The following is a 22,091-nucleotide window of genomic DNA, read 5'->3' on the forward strand; positions in this document are numbered from 1 at the left end:
CAGATATACAATTATCATGGCACAATCCAAATTTGGTTTAAAAGGAGTCCAATACAGCACTAGAATCTTCTGTTCATAATGTCCTAAGGATAAAGGTGGCACCTGCGTTTCCATATGAAGAGGCTCCCAATGATGCAAGATATTGAGCAAAATTTTGTGAATTGCTTGGCCCTTCTTTTTGTCAGTCCACAGATCTGAAGACCACGCAAACATAGTTTATGCACATGGCCCAGACTACCAAAAATGAGCACAATTACTTTACATGAGTAATTGCAGTTATTTAAAGCAGTACACAGTGGTTGGTATTTCAGAAGCTTCGTTGAGTAGCATATATCCATATATGAATCAAATGAACATCCAATTTCTACAATTATTACTTGTCTATTGTTCTCATCAATCAATGTAAGATCAGGCGAGTTTGGTGAGTGATGGATAACATCTCCCAATGTAGTGCACTGATCAGGTGACAGGACAAACCAGCACGCACACACACACACACACACACACAAATTCAGTGTGCCCGGCAAGCGTTCAAGTGTTGCCTGGCCTTGTCAGTGCCCATGTCTGGACCAGCTACTCATGCAGATTACTCCAGTCCATGTATCATGAATCCCGTTTGAAGTGCAGGCTATAATAAAAGCATCCTGTTCTTAATAAGCAGAAGCCCGAAGAGGGAGGTGTTACACAACAAACTGCATACAGACTTTTTTTTTCTTTTTCCCGTCTTTTATGACTTTATTTATATTAGGACAGGACAGTGAGAGAGTGACAGGAAACCTGTGGGGAGAGAGAGATGGGGAAGGTTTGGCAAATTACCCGGGCCAGAATCGAATCTGGGTCGCCAGCGTAGCGGTGCAGTGCCCTATCGTTAGAGTCTTGGCAGGGCCCGGAACCCACAGTTTCTAAGTGACCCTGGAACAACAATAAAACGCGGAACAACAGTTTGCCATATTGTAGGCCCTGAACTAGTGTTGTTATTATGTTGACCCAGGACCTAGATTTCGAATTGATCCTGGCCCAAAATCTACATCATATTCTAAGAGTAAATCGTATCCAGTCTCCCATGTCATGTTGGCCCTGGAGCTACGTTGACATGTTGACTCTGGGACAACATTTTGTCATTGGCCTGAACTGACATTATAATGTTGACTGAGGACCCACATTTTTTTAAAACTGTTCCCTAGCCCAAATGGTGTAGAGTACACACAGGTAACTACTAGTGAAAGGCAGGGGACTGTATCCCATCTTTGCCAATGGGTGTACAGAAGGTGGCGCCTTTTCCTATTGCCTCAAGGCGACTGGTTTTTATCTATCCCGATAACCTAACCTTGGAACAACATTTTGTCTTTGACCCTGGATAAACTCATGTGTGTAATCCCCAGTTTAGACTACATGCACTTTTCTTCTTCTTTCTATAGCCATGCTTTTAGAAATCAGGATTTCCACATTTGCTAAAAAAAATATGCACGCTAGGTTATTATGCCCAAATATTTGTGTTGCAGTATCACTGTCTGCCTCAAGATGCTGCCGTTTTGCTAGATATCTCTGAATCATGGGCTGAATCTCAAATGGTGCACTTGTGCACTTTAGTGTTCATGTTTCAGTGCGTATGCCGTATTAGTTACGCACTGAAACATAGTGCCTGAAGTGCACAAGTGCGCCATTTGAGATCCAGCCATGGTCTTAGTTTGGCTTCAGTTGCATATAGTTTCAGAATAGAATATTGACCAGGGATGTAGAGGTGTTAGACCAAACACAGGTGAACAGGTAAACAATGTGCAAAATAAAACGATACGATGGGTCTTTTGAAACAAGTTTTGTCTGTTCAAAAAAATATCATGTGTTACATCATGCATCCACCACACCATGATTGCCACATTGATGTATGACTGTCTTCTGATTTCACTACTCCACCCCGGAAGAAGGCCACATCCCAGAGCTATGGCCGAGTCATCTTTTTCACCCAAATCTGAATGAATTGCATGGGCCATTTCTTGACACAAACCCTTGGCACTAGAACAGTATACAAGTGTACGTACAGTGTACATTGATTTAGCACCTCCTTGACAACTCTCAACCACTTATAGCCTCCATTTTCTATATGAAAATGAAAGCATAAAAGCTACCTTGACTCTCCTTTCCGTCCTGACTGACATCTTAGAAGATTCAGACAAATGCAGCACAGAGGGCGACTTCTGTGACAAATAATGGCCTTGCTCTGACAGTAACCCTCAAGAGAGTTGTGTCACACTTCATCTGCTCAAGGAAGGAAGCAGCAGCAGTGTATGGGCAGAAGCACAAGACAGATACGCTGCTGAGCATATCACTGCACCGCACGGCACGCCACAGCACAGCGCAGCACAGTGTGGAGCACGGCTAATTACAGAATTTAGGACGACAAAACAGAACAGTACAACACAACTCAGCACACAGCACCAGAGACAATCGACAGTCATGGCAGCTCATGACTTGAGTATGGACGTGAAGATGAGTTCTGGGTATGACTTGTATTAAATACATGTTTTACTTTTTTACAATACATTTCATTACTTTTACAATACATTATTATACTGCAGTACATTAGAATACTTTAACAATACATTACATAATTTTATAAACCTTTTATAAACCATTGCATTACATTACATCACATTACTGTTTATAACACTTTCAAAAATGGACATCAGGCTGCAGACATGTGACACAGAGATAGCTAGTCACAAGAGTATTGCCACCATGGGTGCAGGATAGTGTTGGTGAGTCGACTTAATAGTCAGTCATCCTATCTTGGTGTCTGGAATGTCGACACCTTTGACCCAATGAGAAGTGTGCTCTTGTGGAATGCATTCTCTTAAATCATTCTCTTTTAGAATATATGAAGAGTTTAATGCAAAATCCTCTATGTGCATTTGTGATGAGTTTACTAAAACAAGTGTTTCTATACATTTAGTAAACTTCAAAAAAGCAGTCCCTCTAAATTTGTTTAGGCTTGACTTACTGTACTTCATAATGCAATTTAACTGTCTTTTTGACTGTAATTACTTGGTGATACCTTTTTTAAAATGAAATTTGACACTCTTTATGTTTCCTCTCATAGTTATTTTGTTAATATAGCTCCATTGAGCTGAGTTTGATTGTAATTTAGTCTCTTTGGGCGGATGGACCCACCAATGGACCTGTTCACTTTTTACTGAAAAGACCAAACTACATCATATCAGCATTGCGATGACATTGCAGAGAGCCTCATAACAGATTAAGACTGGGTCATTACAATATTCGTCATGGCTAGTTGTGTTCTTGGGTGTCTGTTGAACTTGCTTCCTGTACTTTCGCTTGACACTTTTCCCCGTTTATTGAAAATCTTTCTCTGTTCCTGTCTTCTCATGCCTGAATACAGTGCAGAGCAGATAGAGTTGGGCAGCCTGCAGGAATCAGACTCAGACTCAAATGAAGGTAAGGCATAGCCAAGGTGGTCATATTATATTAATCAAAAATTGTGACGAGTGAATAAGCTGTTGTACACACATTCCTACTGTGTGTGTGTGTGTGTGTGTGTGTGTGTGTGTGTGTGTGTGTGTGTGTGTGTGTGTGTGTGTGTGTGTGTGTGTGTGTGTGTGTGTGTGTGTGTGTGTGTGTGTGTGTGTGTGTGTGTGTGTTGTAGATTTCCAGAGTGAAAGGACAGAAGATCCAGAAGAGTGCAGAGTCCACTTCGAGAATGCAGCCTCTCCTGTCATGGTTGTGGAAATGTATGTCTGAATTTAAAAAATCAACTTGAAAATTATTTAATCAAAATTATTCATCATTTGTGCCAATGTATTTTCCCCCACAGTAGATATGCTCTTATAGTTTCATTGAGCATTCACAGAGTTTAGGTGTATTTAACTTACATGACTACATGCTGTCTGTTGCAAATACCATGAATTATTGCATGTTTGTTTATTGTGGAAAAAAAACAACAACTTAAAACGGAGGTGTTATAGAGGCGTCAGTGATCTGTCCTGTACTGTACAAAGATGATTTAAGCAGTTGTTCTGAAGTCATACTCTTAACCCATTGACGCCTAAGTCACCTGCAAAAAAGGGTGTTGAATGACTGAGCCCTTTTTAAGAAAAGCTACCTTCAGCCTATAACAACCTAAACATCGCAGCCTCTGAAGCACATAAACATATGCACTAAGTTGCATTTAAACTCTAAGACCTTCATCTTTCATTAGAATGTGTTTATTCATCTCAAACAAACAGAGATTTTTAATAAAGTTGTCTCAAATCTAATGCGTCTGAATGTTGCGTAATACAGCTCCAGGCGCCAGGGCCAATGTTGCGCAACGCAACATCAATGGGTTAACAGTCAATAAAGCCTCTAAAAGTGCTATAAGGGGGAGATGCTGAGCGCTCTTCTTTGTTAGACAGTATACTCCAATGCTGGTGCTCTTGAAGTTAAACGACAAAGTCCATTCTTCAACACGTATTGGCCGTTGGGCCTACTTCAGGCGACTCTTGCATAGAGACAAGGAGTAGTATGGTGTTTAGTAATTTAAAAACCCTTTATTTTAACTGGGGTACATAACTAAAAACGCCAACCGGTTTCAACCTCACAGGGTCTTCATCAGGGCGTGACAAGAAAGAGTTCATTTGCGTGACCTTTTATCAGTTCACATGGTCACATGATGGTTCCGGTAGGGTACATGGATATAGTACTTTTCAGTGAATGTATGAAAGCACGTAGAAAGCCTCTAAAAGTCTTGTTTATGATATGGTGCTGATAGCTCACATAGGTTACATAGTTAGATTTATATAGGCTCTCAGTTGATTTCACTTAAAACACTGTTTTAGCATTCTTTTTTCTTCTTGAATGTATTGTATTGAAATGTATTGTGTCTATTTCTGTCTTCCCACGAGTGACAGAGGTGGCCTGAATGAATCAGACTCAGACTCAGACTCAGACTCAGGTAAGCCGTGAAGAGTGGCCATATTATACGTATTATACCCAAAAGTCTAACTAGTGAATAAGCTGCTGTACACATTGGTGGTGCTGCTGCTGTGTGTGTGCGTGTGTGTGTGTGTGTGTGTGTGTGTGTGTGTGTGTGTGTGTGTGTGTGTGTGTGTGTGTGTGTGTGTGTGTGTGTGTGTGTGTGTGTGTGTGTGTGTGTGTGTGTGTGTGTGTGTGTGTGCGTGTGTGTTTTGTAGATTTCCAGAGGCTTCCCCTGAGTGAAAGGACAGAGGATCCAGAACAGCGCAGAGTGCACTTCGAAAATGCAGCCTCTCCAGTCTTGGCCGTGGAAATGTAGGCATATGCCTGAATGAAAAAGATCTAACTTCAAAATTATTTAGTCAGTTTGTGGAAATGCATTTCTCTACGTTCGATATGCTCTCATAGATTCAGTGAGCATTCACTGAGTTTAACTGTAGGCTTTTTTTTTAAATTCACATGACTAGATAGTTATCTGTCTTTGTAGCTATCATGAATTATAGTGCAAACTTAGTTTTTTATTGTGAGATGGTGTACCTCAGTGAAATGATGGTGCCAGTAGTCTGCATTGTAGTGTTCAAAGAAGATCTAATCAGTTGTTATGTTTTTAAGGGTCAACAAAACCTCTAAACCTCTTGTACCTGTAGATGATACTCTGTTGATAGCTGTAGAGAGCAGAGATGCATAAAGTATAAGTAGAAGTTGGCCTACGTTACGGATATAATTACAATTCCAGTTGTATAATATTACATATTTGAAACGATGTAATACTATACAGCTAGTGAAATTGAAGTGAGGTGAAAGCCCACCTGAAAAACTCAAACTCTTATTGTCATTGTGACACAGCACCCCACAGCACACAAGTGCAGACTGCACACAAGGAAATTGCATTTATGCCTCATCCGTGCAAGGGGGCAGCCCCCAATGGCGGCCCAAGGTAGGAGTGCGGCGCCACGTTACCATGCTCAGGGTACCTCAGTCATGGAGGAGGATGGGGGAGAGCACTTGTTAATTCCCCCAACAACCTGGCGTAATTAACCAGTGCTGTAAAAATTACATGAGTAACAGTACTTCTACTTCTACTTTATCAACCTGATCTCCAAAAATTCCGTGCTCCTGGACAAGGATGTTAAGGACACAAAATCCGTGTCCAGGAGTACGGATTTTGCCAAAATTCCGTGCTCCTGGACACGGAATTCTTTCTATATATCCACAGCACTTTGTTAACTCTATCATTAGAAAATACATACGAAATGCTAATGCTAAACAAAATTTAAGATGTGCCCTGACCAAAACATTCCCTAACCTTAACCTGTCATTTAAGACATATTTTTGAGAAATACCTTGGTTGATAGACTATCAAATTCATATAATGATTTAAAGAATATTGGCTGAGCCCAGACCAAAACAATCCCTAACCCTAACCTGATTTTTTTTTGAGAAAAAATATTTGAAATTGGAAAAATCCTGAGAAAAAACAAGACTGTGGAAACATAGAGCTGTGTGAGTATAGAGAGAGCACTTCCGTGTGTCCATCACAGAAAACAATTCTGTGTCCAGGAGCACGGAATTTGGGCAAAATTCGTGCTCCTGGACACGGATTTCGTGTCCTTAACATCCGTGTCCAGGAGCACGGAATTTTTGGAGATCATGTTGACTTTATACACCTCTGTTAGAGAGTTACATACTGTATGTACTATCCGAGTATTGGTTCTCATATGATTTGGCTTGAAATACTATTCTACCATACTTTAATCTTCTTGCATGTATTGACAATGTCTCTTTTCCTTCCCACGAGTGATAGAGGTGCCGAGCAGATAGAGCTGGACGGACTGAATGAATCAGACTCAGACTCAAGTGAAGGTATAAGGCTTAGCAAAGATGCCTACACAACCTCAAGATTATCTCACGAAAATGTTCGAAATAGGTGACTTAAAAATTGACTAGAATATGTGAGTTGAATGCAACCCCAGTGTACAGTGTGTGTGTGTGTGTGTGTGTGTGTGTGTGTGTGTGTGTGTGTGTGTGTGTGTGTGTGTGTGTGTGTGTGTGTGTGTGTGTGTGTGTGTGTGTGTGTGTGTGTGTGTGTGTGTGTGCGCGCGCATGTGTGCGTGTGTGTGTGTGTGTCTGTTGTAGATTATCTCACGAAAATGTGACTTACGAAAATGTTCAAAATAGTTGACTTAAAAGTTGACTGGAATTTATGAGTTGAATGCAACCCCACTGTGTGTGTGTGTGTGTGTGTGTGTGTGTGTGTGTGTGTGTGTGTGTGTGTGTGTGTGTGTGTGTGTGTGTGTGTGTGTGTGTGTGTGTGTGTGTGTGTGTGCGTGTGTGTGTGTGTGTGTGTGTGTGTGTGTGTGTGTGTGTGTGTGTGTGTGTGTGTGTGGGCGCACGCATGCATGCACGCATTTGTGTGTGTGTCTGTTGTAGATTTTCAGTGTGTTCCCTTGGCTAGTGGTGAAAGGTCAAAGGATCCACAGCAGCCTTGCGTCCATAACCCCACAGATCAGCTCCAACCCACAGATCAGCTCCAACCCATAGGCGGGCACGATGGCGTTACACGGCGGGTCCTCTCAGCTATGCCAAGCCACACCATCAGTAGGCCAATCTGATTTCTCACACGGTACCTCAAATGAGGAGTCCACAGGAAAAAAAACACAATGCAAGACTCATCAGTAAACGTACTGCACATTTTTGCAAACCAGCTGCATTTGTACCTCAAATGTTGTTTTGTTGTTTTTAGGAGGTTTTTAGGAGGAACTTTACGAGAAAGCTAATGACTTAGATAAATCCCAAGTTACAATACTGCAGCAATCCCCCCTCTTTTGTCTTTGAAGGTACTTGTGACTTTATGAATGTCACAGAATTGTGAAAAAAGCAATACAAATTTCAATGAAAGAAAATCGTATAATTTATTTGGCCCAGTTAATATCATGGCTACTGGTGCCCTTACCACATTGGACAGCATGTTGCACAATGCTGTAGTGTAAAGCCTTACCAAAAGTAACTTTGGGAATAAATGACCATCACCTCGAGTGAGAAGTACATTTACTCAGTTTATGCTGGCAATGTTTCCTGTCGAGTTCTCATTTGCTATGAAACCAAATAAACATTTTCTTTCCACATTTCATTCAGTCAATTCCACTAAAACACACTGGGACACCTTTAATCCTCTTATTTAATCCCCTTTCTTGTCTCCCTGTGCTGCCCTCTTCTGTCTTCAGGGCGTAACCGTACTGCGGTTCTCTCTCAGTACATGGACGGCCCTGAGCGTAGACACCTCATCTCCACCTTCTTCTCCTCGGAGGTCACCGTCTGCTCTCGCAGCTCCTCGGACACTTCACATCAGGGGCTCAATGATGAAGGTATGAGACATGGTTACTGGGGTCTCTGTGCTGCTGACAGTGAATACAGGGGCAGTGGCGTCCATGTTATTCTGTCAGATACGTACAGTAACAGCATAAAAATAAACTTTATTCAACAAAGTCAGGGTCCAGGTTATCCACACAAGACATATATACACATTACATTATAAAAACAGAAAATCATCCATTCTCCCACCCCCCACACACAATAGCTTTACATTAAAACAAATCATACATACAGTTGGTTTTTGTAATGTTTCCATATGTCTGAATTGTGTTGTGTGTCACCGTCTTTTATACTAAACAGACACATTATGAAACCCTTTCTTGACTCATTTAACCTACACACGAATTTATACATGAGGTTCGTCACTAGAGTCTGAAATGGGCATATTTGCAGTGACAAAAAGAGTATGTCACTGGTTGCCAGTGGTAACATTGGACTCACATTTGCACATTTGCACATTTGCACGAGACATGGGTAGAGACTAAAGAGCACTAGTTACACAATCAAGAGTAAGCGGTTACGGTGTCAGACTTGTATCATAAGGGTTGCTGGTTCGATTCTTGACCTGTGAGATTGTTGGGGGTGGGGGCAAAAAACCATTGCTCTCTACCGTCCTCCTCCATGAGTGAGGTACATGAATCCTTTTATAGGCCTATCTCTGTGTATTTATTAGAGATGCACCTGATCCTGATTTTTAGCATCCTGCCGGATACCGGATCTACTGCTTAAGATCCTGCCGGATCGGGAACCGGATACCGTATCCTACAAAAGGGTTGAAACATATAGTCTACTCGCACGCATGGGCCCTTTTTATTACGTTGGCTCAAACTATTTTTTAGACTCATTGGCTTACTGCCACACTGTCTGCAATGGCCGCTTCGAAAGGGCTTTCACTCCATGCAGTGAGTGGGGTTGTGAAAGATTGTTAGGTAACTGCCGGATACCGGATCCACTGCTTAAGATCCTTCCGGACCCGGATCCTGTGAAAAACCCTATTATCCTGCCGGATCCGGAATCGGATCCGGATCCGGTGCATCTCTGGTATTTATGCAGTTTATGCAGCTTGGCAGTTGATCAACCAACCCCTCCCTAAACTCAAGAACACACAGTTCACAGTTTACAGTTCCAACCACATCGTCAGACTGAAATAGGTCTTCCTGTCATATGTTCCCTACCATATATTAGTATTCGTGTAAGTGCAGTGACAAACTGTAGCTCGTGGTTAAATATGAGCAGCAGTACCTACAGAGCTGCTGGGTGCTGTGATACAGTATGTTGAAGTAAACCAGACCTTAATGGCAAATGGGTTTAAAAATGAAAACGGCATGTAGTCTGACTGGCATGCCCTCACAGTCTCACCAGACAACATGATTTTAAAAATGCACTGTTAATTTAACACCTAGAGAGTAGGCCTACTTTGGGACCAGATATACAATATGATGACTTGACTCTCAAAGTGTAGACGTACAGTAATACAGAATTCACTGTATTGGAATTCATTGTGAATGAAGATTTTTACCAGACAATACCTTAACAAGGTCTAACAACAGCAAATTAACCCTTCATCATGGTTAATGCAACACAGAGAAGCTGAGTTGTTCTCACTGTATCCCTTCCTAACAAAACGAACCTTATTCATCAGCCTGGCCTTGTTATGGCTATGTACATTTGCACTACTACACCTTGTATAATAATGATCATGTTGCTGATTACTGTATGTCCTCTGTCACTTCAATGAAAGTATAATTTAAAAACTAATAAAAGTGTCTGTTAAATGTAATGTGCAATGTAGTGTATAGATATCTACAGTATGTAGTGTCTATGTGGTGTTTTGTTCCAGTGAGGCAAAGAGAGGAGTTGGTGAAGAGCCTTAAGAAAGTGTCCAAAAGGGAGGGAGTGTCCAGGATTCGCAGCATGCCCTTGAGTGTGGATGAGAAAAGACAACTGCGGTAATTATAACAGCCGATACTGTATGTTTAGGCTGATCTGGCCAGCTGATTATTGTTTTCATTTCTGGCTGTGCCCTTGGAATGGTAACTGCAGTATACTGAATGCATGTGAATGGATTTCTGAAGGAATGAACACATACATAGCTGAATGTATGGAAGAATGTATGAATTGAATGAATGAATGAATGAATGAATGAATGAATGAATGAATGAATGAATGAATGAATGAATGAATGAATGAATGAATGAATGAATGAACGAATGAATGAATGCATTTCTTCCTGTAATGTCCTCCCATGCAGGAGAGATACCTATCAGGATGTGGAGGATACTTCCAGGCCCACAGCTGTGCGCTGTAGCTGGCTTCACCGTGCTGAGAGGTGGGTGAGTCCTTACACGCATGTATAGCGGCCTATATGTATGTGAATAGTCACAAGAAAAGGGGTCACAAGTACACCAGGGCAAAACTGAGAAAATCACAAATTGAGACTTTTCCCTCATTTTTTTACGAATCTGCAAGTAGAGGTATTAATGAAGCTACTCAATGTTTCAGAAAGCAAACTTTTGGTTTGTCGAAAAGGCTACATTTTGTCTTTAAAAAGGCTGGCTTTATGTCTCTCCTGTCGGAAAGAGGAACGTTTTTGGAGTTGAATTCTCTGAATTCTACTTTAAGTCAACACATTCAACACATTCACACATGCAATGTATCATTGTAAAGGTTAGAATCTGCACTATCTGAATATATGGTTAATATTTGTTAATATATGTGGGCAGTCATGGGTGAGCGGTTAGGGCGTCAGACTTGCATCCCAGAGGTTGCCGGTTCGACTCCCGACCCGCCAGGTTGGTGGGGGGAGTAATCAACCAGTGCTCTCCCCCATCCTCCTCCATGACTGAGGTACCCTGAGCATGGTACCGTCCCACCGCACTGCTCCCCATGGGGCGCCACTGAGGGCTGCCCCCTTGCACGGGTGAGGCATAAATGCAATTTCGTTGTGTGCAGTGTGCTGTGGAGTGCTGTGTCACAATGACAATGGGAGTTGGAGTTTCCCAATGGGCTTTCACTTTTCACTTTCACTTTCACGCTTTCACTATTTCCCTGAGCCTACTTGCTGCCTGTTTTCTTGTGGATAGTCACATACAGTATACTGTTGTACGTAAATACTTGTAGACATACTGTCTATGGGTGAGTCAGACAGCAGGGCTGACACCCTCAGATACATCTAGACAGATCAACACAATCTCACACGCATCAGCATGCAGCAACATCCCACTTCCCCATTTTGAGTGGAGCGCAACACATGATGAACAGAAAGAGAGAGTGGTTAATGGCAGAATTGATATAATGAGAGAGAGAGAGAGAGAGAGAGAAAAAAAGAGAAGTTTGTGTATGTGTATATGTATGAACAATATGTACATAGTACATGCATTAGTGTATATAGGCCTATATGTATGTATGCATACTATATGTATGTGTTTGTATGTATCGCTATGTGTGTGTGTGTGTGTGTGTGTGTGTGTGTGTGTGTGTGTGTGTGTGTGTGTGTGTGTGTGTGTGTGTGTGTGTGTGTGTGTGTGTGTGTGTGTGTGTGTGTGTGTGTGTGTGGTATATCCAGGCGCTGCAGCACGGGCCCATGATGGTGTCTACTCTGCGAGGCGTGCGGCTGTGGAGGGGCCCCCTGAAGCGCATCGGGGCCCACTTTGGCTCCGGGGTCTTATCTTACTTCCTGTTTCTCAGGAAGCTGTTGCTGTTTAATGGTGTCATGGCCGCCCTCATGGGCCTTTTCGTGGTGCTACCTCAGGCTACGCTGGGCCCAACGTCGCCACGGCAGGACTTCGCAGGCCTGGAGCTACTCACGGGCGAGGTGAGCAGCTGCTGCTATAGCCTGACGCATCATCTGGTTTCACTTCATTTTATTGTGGAAACAGTAGGATTCATTCACTTCACGTTATGATTCTACTTTTTTTTTCAAGTATTTTTTTTTTACTTTTCAAGCTTTCATTGATGTTCATCAGACAGGACAGTGAAGCAGAGACAGGAAGTGAGTTGGGAGAGAGAGACGGGCAAAGGGCCGGCAAAGGACCCGGGCCTGAAATCGAAGCAGGGTCGGCTGTGTAGTAGACGAGAGCTTTACCGTTAGTGTCACATTAGGGCCATGACTCTACTTTTTTTACTTAACCAATGACAGCTGTTTTGTTGTGACATATATGTTCAGTAGGAGCTACTGATTTTGTATATATTTTCATAACTGCACTATGATTACTCCTGGCAAGATCCAGTTCAAAACAAGTTGAAGTTGCATGGTATGCTCATGAAAGGGAAAATATAAGTTTAACACACACACACACATACGTGCCGCACGCACACACGCACGCAGGCACGCACGCACGCACGCAGGCACGCACGCACGCAGGCACGCACGCACGCACGCACGCACGCACGCACGCACGCACGCACGCACACAAGAAAAAGAGGGCTTGTCTTCAAACAGGGTCCGTATCAGCACACAAAGCCTACATGAAAAGTAGAGAAACAATGCATCTTGAACATGAACTTGTTTCTTCTCTTTCTGTCATTTCTGAACCACAAACGGAATACAAATGAACAGCGTCATGGCTTCACGTCTGTTCACTGATGGGCTGATTGATTCGTACTTTCTTTTGAAGCAGTCTGCTTTCTGCTTTCTATGTGACCTGACCTGGCCTACAGTAGTTGCTGGAATGAAATGAAAGGCGCACTAGGTGGCTACAGACAGGACAGTCAAAGATGGTGACAGGAGGCGAATGGGACAGAGAGACACTCCAACCGGGGTCCCCATAGGCATGCAAGCCCAAATGTGGGGACTTAGCACGCCGCGACACAGCGCCCCCTGCTGCAGGTTTTCAATACTTGAGGGCAATTTTTTGCTTGTCATTTTATGCCCGCTATCATCCACCTCAAGATGATTTACTGCAAGGTTATTCCGATATGAAGCAGACAATTGTGATATTTTGCAATTATGGTAATGGCCAGGCCCACGTGAGATCATATTGGCTGCATCTGGCCCCTGAACTCACAATGTTGTAGCATAGGGATCCTTCATATTTGTTTCCTCTTTTTGTGCCAACTGTATGGAATGGGGGCTAGTTTTTAACAGCTAGTGTTGTCAAAGCTGGACAAAGTCATTCGTCGTCACAGTGACAAAAAGCCACAGGCCAAGACACAGAGTAGAGGTCAGATGAGGGCAGAAGTTGCTTTGAGCCTGGGTGATATGGGTCAGGTAGGCCACTTACTTGCACTTGCCAGACAAACAATGGATGACTCATTTTTTCACATGGTTTCAGTTTAGCCACCAAACAAACACTTCTAGTCGCACTTTAGTGAAGTGCCGCCACAGTGTTTGCACAGACGTGTCGTTTCACTTTGTACCAAAAGTAACAAAGAAATGACCAAGTGACATAGTCTCTACAGATATGACTCATGAGTAAAGCTAAGGGCCTCCACACAACGGCTCCAACAAAGTGCTGAGCACAGCTCTGCCAAAGTTCGATTCCATTGTTGTCAATACAACCCGCACACTGGCGCCGATGTCTGCAGACATTCGCGGATGTCAGCAAGCGATAAGAGGCGAGTTCTATTTTGTCGGAGCCGCCCATTGACTATCCATGCTATGTTCGTGTGAAATTGGGTTTGGGGGTCAGAATTGTGTCGTAAGTGAAAGTGCTCCGCAGTGCTGTCGGAGCCAATGTGCGGAGGCCTTAACAGATGTTGTGACCATATTTCTCTCTCTCTCTCTCTCTCTCTCTCTCTCTCTCTCTCTCTCTGTATAATTTTCTCTCTGTCTCTCTCTACCTGTCATGTCTCTCTTTTCCTTACCTCATACTGTCCAATTCTTTTGTCCATGTGCATGCTATATTATCGTCAGAGAGAGTAGAGAGAGAGAGAGGTTCCATTGGCCCATTGTTTCCTGGTTCTATTATGGCCCCCCTCAGGCAGACCTAGGCAGACCTAAGGACTGTTCAATTCATTGTAGGAGCGTTATGACATGGCCCTTTAGGCAGACCGGAACCTGGTCGCGTTAGGTGTCCATAGAAACTATGTTGGCATATCTCTATTAAAGAATCTATATTGTCGTCCTGCAGGGCTTCTTCGCCAACTCTCTGCTGTTCTATGGCTACTACTCCAACTCCAGCAAGAAGCAGGCGTGCCTCACGTCGTGTGGTGGCGGCGAGGGGGTGGAGCTGGGCCAGAAGCAGGCGTGCCTCACGTCGTGTGGTGGCGGCGAGGGGGTGGAGCTGGGCTACAGCATCCCCCTGGCCTACCTCTTCATCGTCAACATCTCCTTCCTCATCACCTGCATCATGCTGTTGCACAGGTGAGGTGAGGGGCGATGGACTCATTGGCTCCCCTTGTCACTGTCACGGCGTGGTGTCTACAGTTAGGCTAGTGACAATCGGGGATCTAAATCAACACCTGCCAACCAGCCAAATGCTAGTGAAAATTGATAGAAAAGAAAACTCAATGTGACTGAAAATGAGTGTAGCGGTGTGAGTAGTGAAATTCAACATACTAGCCAAATTGGCTAGTGATGAAAAATGTTAATGTTAGCCCTGCTGGCAACCCCCCTGAAATTTTGACATTCCCCTAAGTTAGAACCAAACCCAACAATGTTTTAAGTATTGAAAACTTTAAAACAAGATTTTGTTTTATTCTAATAATAGTAATACTATTGTATATCTGGTAATAAGTGCAAAGTGTTGAGCTTGGTGGTATAGTGAGAGCTGTGGCCTTATGATTATGATCTTCAGATTAGGTCTTCAGATCAGTGGGTTGCAGGTTGAAATACAAATGTATTTATCTATTTATCTATTTATTTATTTATTTACAAAGGTTGACCCACTTGGTTACCTTTTATCATCATGCTTTTACTTGTACACTCTTGTACACATTTGTAGGCCCTACAGTAGGTGCACCTGACTGACTGCCTTTGTCACTCTAAAGACATGGTGTCTGTTCAGATGAAGGGTACTTGAACAAGGCGCATATCTTTACTGTATATTGCTCCAGGAGCTGAACTGTAACCAATTACCCCAAGTATCGCAACTTCAACTCTCTGGGTGCATTGGCCTAACCAAATTGCCTCTTTCTCAGAGGGCGGGTTTAACCTGTGTCCATGAAATGCCTCTGTCAGCTACTGGCTGAAGCTGCAGTCAATCACACCACTCTTCACTTTGACTTGTCTACCAGTCGTTTCACCATAGAACTACTAGTGCAGTGTTTCCAAACCTTTTTTTACCTTGCATACCCCTTAAGTCTTTTTTTGTCATACCATGAGTATTCCCTTTACTCATGCTCTATATCCCAATGCGACTATGCTCCATGCATTTGTTCATTTTTTCCCATGCGCCCACTGGAGTGTGCTCACGTACCCCTAACACGTACCCCTGGTTGGGAACCACTAGAGGGCCATAGCCCCATGAAGCACACTGTTCCACAAGTGTCGCCCTAGTATTCATAAAAAATAACGACTTTACTACCTGCTACGACACTACACTATTGCAACATTAGGACCCCAGGAAGACTAGTGAACTGCTATGGCATAAGCTAATGGGGATCCTTCAATAAAATAAAATAAAATAAAATAAAATAAAATAAAATAAAATAAAATAAACATTACACGTTTCAGACTTTAGTGAAAATCAATAGGCCATTGCCATTCATGTCAGAATCCTCTATTTTCCTCTGCTTTGGCAGTCTGTCTAAGTCCCTGGGCAAGACGCTGCTGTCCGAGGCGGGCTTGACAGTGTGGCTGTTCAGCTCGTGGGACTTCAAAGTCACCAAGAAGTCATCGGTCCTTCTGAAGCGAGCCAGCATCACCACCCAGCTAAAGGTGACCATCTCTTCAAACTCACAGCATGCAACTCTAACACGAATTTATGAATTAGCAGAGCCTCGTTTCATAGATTTTTTTAACAAACATAATTTTGCTCTTTATTACATTAGCGTGCGTGCATTGAGGGTAAAATGGTCATGAGTTAAATACTGTACACAATGTCCTATCTATTACGCTTAGGCAAATACTGTGTGTGTGTGTGTGTGTGTGTGTGTGTGTGTGTGTGTGTGTGTGTGTGTGTGTGTGTGTGTGTGTGTGTGTGTGTGTGTGTGTGTGTGTGTGTGTGTGTGTGTGTGCGTGCGTGCGTGCGTGCGTGCATGCGTGTGTGTCTGCGCTTGTGAGTGTGTGCGTGCGTGCGTGCATTTGTGTGTGTGTGTGCGTGCGTGCGTGCATGTGTGTGTGTGTTTAATGTTGTGTGTTGGATGATGGATGTCACCATTTTGGCAGTCTTAAAGAGGTTCTTGGCCTAAGAAAGAATGTAACTCTTTGCCTAGTCTATGGAGAGCCTGAGGGAGAGAGAGCGGGGTTGAAGTGTACTATGCCATTAAAGGTTGCCGTTCTTGGCATACTTCACTGTTGTGGGGGGCATTTAAGTTGTCTGAGGGAGCAAAACTGGAAGGTTTGGTTTAGACTGACAGACTATGACATAGATAGAGCTGTGCTTGACCTTTGCTGGCTGGCAGTCATGCTGGAACGTCAAACACATGAACGCGTGTGCACACACACACACGCATGCATTGCACGCACACACACACGGAATGGTTGTAGCTCATATCTTGTGTCATTGTATCTCACGTCTGTTCTTGTTTCCCCTCATCAGTAATTTACTTCCTAGTTACCCCCCTTTCCCTCCTGTCTCTCCTCTCTGTACGTGCAGCAAAGAGTAACATATGCACGACAGATATGTCAAACTATGTAAATATACTGGTCTGATGGACCCCCTGGCTGGGGCATGTCATGGCTTATGTTCACAGTCGTTCTCAAAGTGTGGTCCGGGAAGCACGAAAGAGTGTCCCAGTCAATTCACATTTGCATTTTCACTTGCGGATCATGTCTTTTGATTATTTGACTGTCTTGTTTAATTTTTTCCCTTTTTTTGATATTTGTATTTTGCGCATTTTAGCCTTTATTCAGACAGGAGAGGCAAACATGGAGATAGGAAATCAGCGGTAGAGAGAGAGACAGGGTAGGATTGGGATACGATTCAGGCTGAACTTGGACCTGTTTTTTTCCTCACTTCCAGGAGCTGATCTCTGGGAGCCTGGCGAAGAGGAGGGGAGACTGGAGGGTGTGGCTGTGGCAGGGGCTGGTGTGTGGGCTGGTCTGGACCATCTGTCTCGCCTGTACGGGGGTCTGCATCCTGGGCATCTTCTTTTACATCATCCACCTGGAACAGGTGAGAAGCCGTTGCCCTGTAAAAAACGATATCAGTGATAAGTCATGATAACTTCAATAGTTCATTAATTATGCTATTCACTGTAAATAAACAACATTCATTTAGCTTGAAGTCACAAGTGCACCAGCTGCCTCAGAATTCCAAGTTAATGGGGGTGCTGTGGCGCAGCGCACTAAGCCCCCCACATTTGGGCTTGCATGCCCACCCACGGGGACCCTGGTTCGAGTCCGGCCGGGGTCATTTCCCAATCCGTCCCATTTGCTTCCTGTCACCATCTTTGACTGTCCTGTCAAATAAAGGCATAAAAAAGCCCCTAAAATACGGTATGGCTCTGTTCGGAGGAAGCTCCCCGGCTTCTCCATGAGCTCCATGGAAGCCAAGACAGGGAACAGCAGCATCCTCAGGTGGAGTGCCTTCCATTTAGCTGGAAAGGCAACATACCCCCTAGAACAGAGCAAGCAACAATGACAACAGTATGACATTGTTTGGCAATGATAAGGGACTGTTCGTAATTTACCGGGGGGGGGAGGGCTGGTGCGTAGGGGGGGGAGGGCCATGATGAAAAAAAAATAGGTGGAGGGGAGGGCCATGGGGAAAAAAATCGGAGTTAGGGGGAGGGCCATGGGAAAAAAAAACGAATTTATTTTATTTTATTTTTATTTCTTTTTTAAAATAATAATAAAAAATGCTCTGAAACACATCGCTTTGCGATGCAAGGTCCCGGTGCATACTATAGCACTGAAGCGTGTATCTGTAGGCTAGTCAAAAAACTATCAGGTGCAGCTACTGTAGATTGCCCGCGCTGACTCTCTTTCACTGTAGGCCTATTGCTAGTGCTACGGGAACATTGAGCATCATAGAAAATGCCCGTGAGCAAATACCTAGCTGAGGTGAACTATATGGGCTAAACAGTTTGGGAAGTTTTGACAACGAATTGGATGGGCATTTCCAGAGGAATTTTGGAGAGGTGTTGTAGTCAACTGGTGGTCACAGCTTCTGGTAAGTCATGATTTTATTTATTGGCACCGCCGTGTGCTTTACATCTGTGTTCAAAAAACTTTTAGACCCCAACCAGACCGGAATGAACAGTAGGCCTACCTAGGCCTAGACGTACTTTGGTAGAACGGTGCAGTGACGCGGGAGATTTTGTTTTGTTTAGCTTGTGGTGTCAAGGTAGTAATAAAAGTGGTATTAACGGCGATGTGTTGGCCATGCATCATATACGGTCTTGAAACCATTGGAGGAGCTAACTTGTTGTGAAGAGAAGTCTCATCACTTTGGTGAACAAAAACGGACCAACTAAGCAAGGAATTGTGTAGCCTACATTTAAAGCGTGACGGGAGAAGGGAATGTCACCAAAGTTGTGCATCGTGTCAGGTAAGAAGTGACTTTTGTTTCTTGCTGTGGAGATTGGATTCGTAGAAGCGTGTATTGGTATGCTAGGTCTTGCCTGTTGCTGGTGAAGTAGTCTAGCTTAGCCTCGGAGTTGGCTATGGGGTGAATCTGAAGGAGAGCACAGCCGATGGTGTGCCTGGCTTGTCTATCATCAGTTGTCAAAGTTGAATTGCCGCGGTGTGTAATGGCTGTGCTATTGTTGGATGTTTTGGAATGTTGTACTGGTTCTGTTTTGGCAATTTGTTCCATTTTGCTGATTTGACCACCATAGCACCACCTATTAATGCGTCTTAAATATGGCCTACGTTAAATGCAAACTAAAGGTGGATTTCTCACTCTCGTATCAATAGCCAGCAATGGCTCGAGCTGCTTTGGCGCTTAGCCTACTTCTTGCTCCGATCACATCCCGGACTCTTTGGCCGTCAAAGTGTAATCACATTCGGGAAGGTAGAGCTATGCCTGTGTGTGTGTGCGTGCGTGCTTTTATGCGCGGTCTGGGAGACAGGACAGGGGTCCTGATCGAGATGCACCTTGAGATCCACCACCTATTAATGCGTCTTAAATATGGCCTACGTTAAATGCAAACTAAAGGTGGATTTCTCACTCTCCCTGTATCAATAGCCAGCAATGGCTCGAGCTGCTTTGGCGCTTAGCCTACTTCTTGCTCCGATCACATCCCGGACTCTTTGGCCGTCAAAGTGTAATCACATTCGGGAAGGTAGAGCTATGCCTGTGTGTGTGTGCGTGCGTGCTTTTATGCGCGGTCTGGGAGACAGGACAGGGGTCCTGATCGAGATGCACCTTGAGATCCACAGTCGCAATTGCAAGAAAATCTAAATTATTTGAAAGCCCGGTCACCTCTCACGAGTGCATCCATCGCATAGTCAAAGCATTTATTCTAATTTCACACATTGCACACTGCCCATGCTGAGACAAACTGTCAAGGCAGCGCGATTTGCTCTTGAACACGCCCTCACCTCCACATCAGGTGCGCGTTTCCTTTCCGCAAGAAGAACTTAAATGAATAATGTCGAAGTGAGATGTTTAACAAAAAGGTAAATCTACCCATCCTTGTTTAGGCTACATAAAACATGAGGAAGTTATTCAGATGTGATTCGCCATTCCTCACCCTAAAATTGATTAGAACGCAGGAAATTGCTAGCCTGAGTATCATCCTCCGTAGTGACCGCGCTGGCTCAATACTTTCGCTTGCTGACCACGTGGTCAGCAAGCGAAAGTATTGAGCCAGCGCGGTCACGGAGGATGATACTCAGGCTAGGAAATTACATCTAAAAAAACAGTTTTTTTTTCACAGCACCCCCTGGTCAAAACCAGTTCCTGCGTCCCTGGCTTCGCTACTGTGCTGAACATGTAAAACGTACTTTGTGAAAGGCGCTGCTTGTCGAGCAGGGAAATATTGAAGCTGCGGTGGGGAAACTCTCTCCACTTTGTAGTTTACAGTAACAACTCGGACATTGGTATTGAAATGGAAGTTTTTATTATTATCATTATTATTACTTAACACGTAAAAACAATAGTGAAGGCAATTTGTCTTGGTGACAGTGGAGTTAAAAGGCATCCCATGCAGCCGCAGAGGTAGATTCTAGCGGCTTCTCATAGGTATCCACTGATATCAATAGCACATAATAGTGCAGACAAGTTCAACCGCCCTTGATGTAGGCTACTCTGACTGTTCTCATGATGGTTGTTCATCTACCAATTTTACATATTATTTTTTTTACCTGTAGGGGGAGGGCCATGGGAAAACAAAAATTCAAGTGGGGGGAGGGCCATGGGGAAAAAATTGAGGTGGAGGGGGGGGGGGGGGGCATGATTTTTTTTTTTGACCGGACTTCCAGCGCACCAGCCCTCCCCCCCCCCCCCCCGGTAAATAACGTACAGTACCTAAGTCTGGTGGAGCAGGGGAGGTGGTGGGTGCAAAACAAGCAGCAAAAGCAATGACAGGAAAACAAATTCGGTAGTTTAAATAAAGCGCGCCAAAAGCCAGCATCCAATTGCGAGCAGCAGCTGATTAACTAATGCGCAGCTGATTAGAGGACTGCTGTAGGGGTTAGGTCGGCGTCAGCCAATAGGCAAAAGGGAGCGTTGACTACGTGGTCTGCCAGAACTAACGCTAACGCTCGATTTCTGTCAGATCCACTCTAGTCAAAAATGAGACGAGAAACAGAGATACATTTCAGAAGCTTTATTTCTGATTGCATATTTGTGTTTGGCGGTATGGCTCTGTTCGGAGGAAGCTCCCCGGCTTCTCCATGAGCTCCATGGAAGCCAAGACAGGGAACAGCAGCATCCTCAGGTGGAGTGCCTTCCATTTAGCTGGAAAGGCAACATACCCCCCAAACAGACCATACCAAAAACGCAGCCCAAACAATTGGATTAGTTGGAAACGGGGCATCTACAACCCCCCGAAACAGAATATTAGTCCACCAAATGTGAATAACGATTAATGAATATCGTGACATTAGTTATGGAACTGCGGTAATACCTGATGTTTAAAGAGAAGTGCTATGCTAGACCGGAATATGGTCCGAGACAGAGTATTTACTTGCCCAGCAGCAGCAAAATGAAAAGCTAGCCCAGCAGCAGCAAAATAAAAAGCTAGCCCAGCAGCAGTTAACAAAAAGCTTGCCCAGCAGCAGTTAAAGATGTTGATTGTTTACATGTATTGCCGTTTCAGCCGCTATGGCAGCTATATGCCAGATTGTGGCCAATACAGATAGAAAAAAAGCAGAAAAACCGTGCCCAGAGGCGGTGGCAAGGCCTGCAGCAGTTACATGGGCCTGTAGTTTTTTTTTTTTTATTATTATTATTTTTTTTTTTTTTTAATTGTATTTATGTTTTTTATCATTAGCCTATTATTATTATTATTATTTTTTTTTTTAATTTATTTATTTATTTATTTATTTATTTTTTTTTTTTTTGAAGTCACCAGCCAATAAGTAGCGTAAAATGTAATTACCTGCCAGCATTGCGTATTGCTTGGCCGCAGATAAAACACACGAGACTAGCAGTTAAGCGCCCCATGCCACCAGCTGAGACTAGACTGGCTGTCGGACAGAATTAACTATATAGGATGTACATTAAAAAAAAAAAAAAGTGTTGAAGATGGCTAAATAT

At 43.6% G+C, this 22,091-nt stretch overlaps 1 protein-coding gene across 1 annotated transcript in view; it reads left to right on the top strand.

Moving 5' to 3' along the window:
• The first annotated feature begins 2,396 nt into the window (after window positions 1-2,396).
• The window catches only part of LOC134436954 (transmembrane channel-like protein 6), a 39,486-nt gene continuing 19,791 nt past the window's right edge, over window positions 2,397-22,091 (top strand). Inside the window, exons 1-14 of the mRNA XM_063186333.1 lie at window positions 2,397-2,498; window positions 3,398-3,453; window positions 3,662-3,746; window positions 4,905-4,948; window positions 5,187-5,283; window positions 6,773-6,831; window positions 7,399-7,566; window positions 8,193-8,333; window positions 10,181-10,289; window positions 10,592-10,673; window positions 11,906-12,154; window positions 14,412-14,644; window positions 16,024-16,159; window positions 17,406-17,558. Coding sequence (XP_063042403.1) covers window positions 2,455-2,498; window positions 3,398-3,453; window positions 3,662-3,746; window positions 4,905-4,948; window positions 5,187-5,283; window positions 6,773-6,831; window positions 7,399-7,566; window positions 8,193-8,333; window positions 10,181-10,289; window positions 10,592-10,673; window positions 11,906-12,154; window positions 14,412-14,644; window positions 16,024-16,159; window positions 17,406-17,558 — 1,656 coding nt within the window. The 5' untranslated portion in view covers window positions 2,397-2,454. The remainder of the gene's footprint in view (window positions 2,499-3,397; window positions 3,454-3,661; window positions 3,747-4,904; window positions 4,949-5,186; window positions 5,284-6,772; window positions 6,832-7,398; window positions 7,567-8,192; window positions 8,334-10,180; window positions 10,290-10,591; window positions 10,674-11,905; window positions 12,155-14,411; window positions 14,645-16,023; window positions 16,160-17,405; window positions 17,559-22,091) is intronic.

The sequence above is a fragment of the Engraulis encrasicolus genome, chromosome 2 (assembly GCF_034702125.1).
Source record: "Engraulis encrasicolus isolate BLACKSEA-1 chromosome 2, IST_EnEncr_1.0, whole genome shotgun sequence".
Classification (NCBI taxonomy): domain Eukaryota; kingdom Metazoa; phylum Chordata; class Actinopteri; order Clupeiformes; family Engraulidae; genus Engraulis; species Engraulis encrasicolus.